At 45.4% G+C, this 4,224-nt stretch overlaps 1 protein-coding gene across 1 annotated transcript in view; it reads right to left on the bottom strand.

The window, feature by feature from the left end:
• The window catches only part of Map3k5 (mitogen-activated protein kinase kinase kinase 5), a 195,453-nt gene that overhangs the window by 82,042 nt on the left and 109,187 nt on the right, over positions 1–4,224 (bottom strand). Inside the window, exon 10 of the mRNA XM_021174435.2 lies at positions 1,729–1,882. Within this exon, the coding sequence (XP_021030094.1) occupies positions 1,729–1,882 (154 nt within the window). The remainder of the gene's footprint in view (positions 1–1,728; positions 1,883–4,224) is intronic.

The following is a 4,224-nucleotide window of genomic DNA, read 5'->3' as shown; positions in this document are numbered from 1 at the left end:
GTGTGTGTGTGTGTGCATTCGTGTGTGTGAGTGTGTGTGTGTGCATTCGTGTGTGTGAGTGTGTGTGTGTGTGTGTGTGTGCATTCGTGTGTGTGAGTGTGTGTGTGTGTGTGTGCATTCGTGTGTGTGAGTGTGTGTGTGAGTGTGTGTGCATTCGTGTGTGTGTGAGTGTGTGTGTGTGTGGGGGGGAGTGGAGGGGAAGCTTAGCCAGTATAGTGTTTGCTATGCAAGCATGAAGATTGAGTTTAATCCCAGTAACCACTGAAAGAGTCATGCTTGGTGGTTTGAGCTCATATAATCCCAGTGTTACAGAGCTGGAGACAAGTGAATCCTGGAATTTGTTGGTAGACCATGCTACCCTAATCCCAGTGAAAGACTTTGTTTCAAAACACAAGTGGATAGCTCTTGAGAAATGATATTGAGGATGACCTACGGCCACAAATACACACACACACACACACACACACACACACACACGGAAGAGCAAACACGCACATGCACACGCACATGTGCACACATACACAGGACCTATGGACAACCTACAGACCCCCCCCCACAGAGGTGTATGCATAGTGTGTGTGTGTGTGTGTGTGTGCGTGTAAAGAGAGAGACATATATATGTATGTATATATAGGTATGCCTATAGCTATGTCTGTGTGTTCATGTGCACACACAAACACACACACATACATGACCTATATTCCTTCTCCCACATGGATATGTATACACAATTTGTATGTGTGCATATAGAGAGAGACATATATGTGTACGCATATATATACACATACATATTTGTCTATGTCTATTCTGTGTATCCACGCATACACACACACATACACATGGATGTGTGTACACAATGTGTATGTATATATGTGTGTGTGTGTAAATATATATATAAATATTTATATTATGTATATATAGAGAGAGACACACACACAGACATATATCTTTTGCATATATATGTATGTCTATGCCTATGTCTGTGTGTTTATGTGCACACACACAAACATATACGTCTGCTAGAAACCAGTCACACTGCTTGAAGACCAACCTGCAAGTCACCATTTTCTAGAGTCAAGCACAGGAAGCGATTGCTACATGGGGGTATATGTGACCACAGGGCAACTTTGACCCCCCTGGCTTAGAGTGGTTAAGACAGAATTGCAAAACAAGTGAGCTGATCGCTTGCTCATAGCAATGCTGATAATTCTTAAGACAAAGTAACAAGACTACAGCATCCAAGGAGGACATCAATCTCTCTGGGCTCAAGAGCTGCCTTGACCTAACCAAAGCATGATCTCTTTGCTGCTTTCGAAGTGTGCCTCAGGACACTCAATAAGGAGCAACTCCAATCCTGGCCCCAAGACGTATCCTATTTCTCTGGGTTGGAGGATCCTTGTAGATACGTCAACAAAACTAGGCATGGTGGATGTGCCTGTAATCCCAGCACTTAGGCTGAGGCAGGAGTTCAAGACCAGCTTGGGCTACTTAAGCAGACCCTGTCTCAAAATACATAGCAATAATAAAGCACTAAAAAAATAATAAGTAAGCCAAAAAAAAAAAATCAATCTGTAGAAAAGAATTAAGTGCAGCAAGTTACAGTTATACATGCTAGGACCTAGGGTCTGAAAGTCCCCCGCATCGTGACTGCCAATTCACACTGCCAGAGGCTTCTTAAAAACAGGAAGCAACAGATAACCGAACTCAGATGCACACCAGAGTACTCACTGGGAACCTGACGACAGTAACATCTGTCTTTGTGGCCTCGACCAGGAAATCCATCCAGAAGTCCACGAGTTCCTGCTTAGCCGAGGGCTGCTCTGCGGTCAGTTTCACAAAGTGTTTATATATCAGAATAGTCTCCACGATAGACTTGAGGTACCTGAGAATTCAAGCACAGAAGACAGCACGGACTTAGGACACCTGCTCCCCTCAGCCCTGTGTTTATCCGACACGTGTGTTTTCATTCTCTAAGTACACTTGCACTTATCACTGGGCCTCTGTATTTACTAAACATGCTTTACTTTATGCTGGGAAACGGGGACTTTCACAAAAACTCAACCAAGTAGGCTTTTGAAAGATGAGAAAAGTCAGGTTTAGAAAGCTTAAGTAAGTAAAGTGGACCTGAGGCCAAACATCTCTCTAAACCGTGTTTATTTCACATGCTAGGGGAGCAAACCCAGGCCTTGTGCATGCTAGGTAAATACTTCAACACTGAGCTACATCCCCAACAACTCTTAAGAAGTGTGTGTGTGCCCACGTGAGACTACTCATAACACACAAGTTTTAAATGCCTATATTCAATTTAAAGACAAGGTGAACACATTCATTTTTAAATATGCCTCTTCAAGGAAACTCTCTGAAGTACATCTTCAGGAGAGATTATTTTCCTCTGAGCCACTGAGCGTATTAAGTATTAAACAAATGTCCTCAAACCAAAGAAGACAGATGGTGTCTCAAAAGAAAAAGTTAAGAAAAATGAGGAAGAGGATAATTATGCAAGGCGGTGGCTATGTAAGCAGTTTGCAGGCCACAGACATGGAAGTTGACATTATGTAACATGAGTTATTGTGGGGCTACTTCGGGATGCTGTAGAACGGTGTCTGCCTTCTTGTTAACAGATGCCAGGGTACCTAAACCCAGAGGTCTCTGTATGCACACTTCAGTCTCCACGTCTGCCATCATTAGTGTCGAAAGTTGTTAAGCACGCGTGGCTGAATGTAGCTCATGTCATTTACTCAGAGCCCACTGTGGACACGCATGAGACGAAAGCACAGCCCCGTCCTCAAGTTGCACATGGTGCCGTGGAGACACATATGAAAAGGTGTAATGACACATGAATAAAACCAGTGGGGATGATATCAAAACCAGTAAGGAAAGACATCAACATCGTCAGAGGCATGCCGAAGAACACCAGAAACAAGAAAGTAGGTGGTAGCCAGGCGTGGTGGAGCATGCCTTCAATCCCAGCACTCAGGAGGCAGAGGCAGGAGGATTTCTGAGTTCAAGGCTAGCCTGGTCTACAAAGTAAGTTCCAGGACTGCAAGGGCTACACAGAGAAACCCTGTCTTGAAAAACAAAAACAAAAGCAAGCAAACAAACAAACAAAAGCACTCTCTGTTCTACGCAACTCCTCTGCTACTGTAAAACTGTTTCAAACCAAAAATTAAAAAAAAAATAAAAAAAAAGAAAGAAAGAAAGCAGGTGGTGGTTCAGGGTGGCGGTGTGTTAGGGGATGGCAGCGGTGGCAGCAGTGGCAGTGGTAGAGTGGGGGGGGGGCTAGGGGGTGCTCAGCATGGAAGTCTGAAGTCAGCATCTGAGCTAAGAAGTGATGTGTGAGCATTTCCCCTTTCAGATGAACAACAAAGCTGCATGGGGCATCTTTAGGCAAGTGCTGGATCCGAGCATTTAAAACCACTTGCTGCTCACTGAGTAGCACGGACCTCAGAGCAAAGCAAAGTCTGGGATGGCTGAGAGTGAACCTTGCTTGCCAAACCAAGGAGATGGACTTTACCCCTCCCCTGTGATGACTATTAAACTGGGCTTCTACAGGAAGCAAAGGTCAGGCTTGTATTTTAGAAAGATCAGTGAGGAGATGCTGTGGGTGTGTGGGGGGGGGGGGGGGGGGAACTAGGCAATGAAGACCTGAACATGAAGTCCTGTAAGAGGCTACGAGGGCCTTATTATGGCAGGCAGCTCCTGGGATGTGGCCAGTGAGAGCCTGGCCTCAGACCTGCTCTAGGAAGGGACTTTCTCCACATGGTTGAGAACCTTACACCACATCGGCAACCACACGTGACACAGACTAGAATTAGCATCATTTTTAAAAATGGTCTCAAATGCAGAAGGAATCTTATCTCTACCGTACTGCAGAGACAATAATGAGACTTGGATATCTTCCAAAGACAGCCTGGGATTTACAAAACACACATATGGGAGACACTCCAATGTGTCTACCACACCAGGAGTGAATGGGAGTGAAATCCAAGAATAAGAATTCACAGACAGAGACTGGATCATGAAAGAAACAAAGCGAGGGCCACAGGCCTCATCCGGCCGGATCAGCACCGGGGTAGCGGGAGCACAGGGTTGCCTGACACCCACCAGCTACCCACGACCCCCGCCGCAGGATTTTGGGACTGCTGGTGAATGGAACACAGCTTCTGCTCCAATCCAATTGCGCGGGAACTGAGACTGCATTAGTTAGGGAAGCAGAAACCGGCC

The sequence above is a fragment of the Mus caroli genome, chromosome 10 (genome assembly GCF_900094665.2).
Source record: "Mus caroli chromosome 10, CAROLI_EIJ_v1.1, whole genome shotgun sequence".
In the NCBI taxonomy this organism is placed as follows: domain Eukaryota; kingdom Metazoa; phylum Chordata; class Mammalia; order Rodentia; family Muridae; genus Mus; species Mus caroli.
Note: the sequence above shows the minus strand (reverse complement) of the source record. Positions and strands in the feature narration are given on the sequence as shown.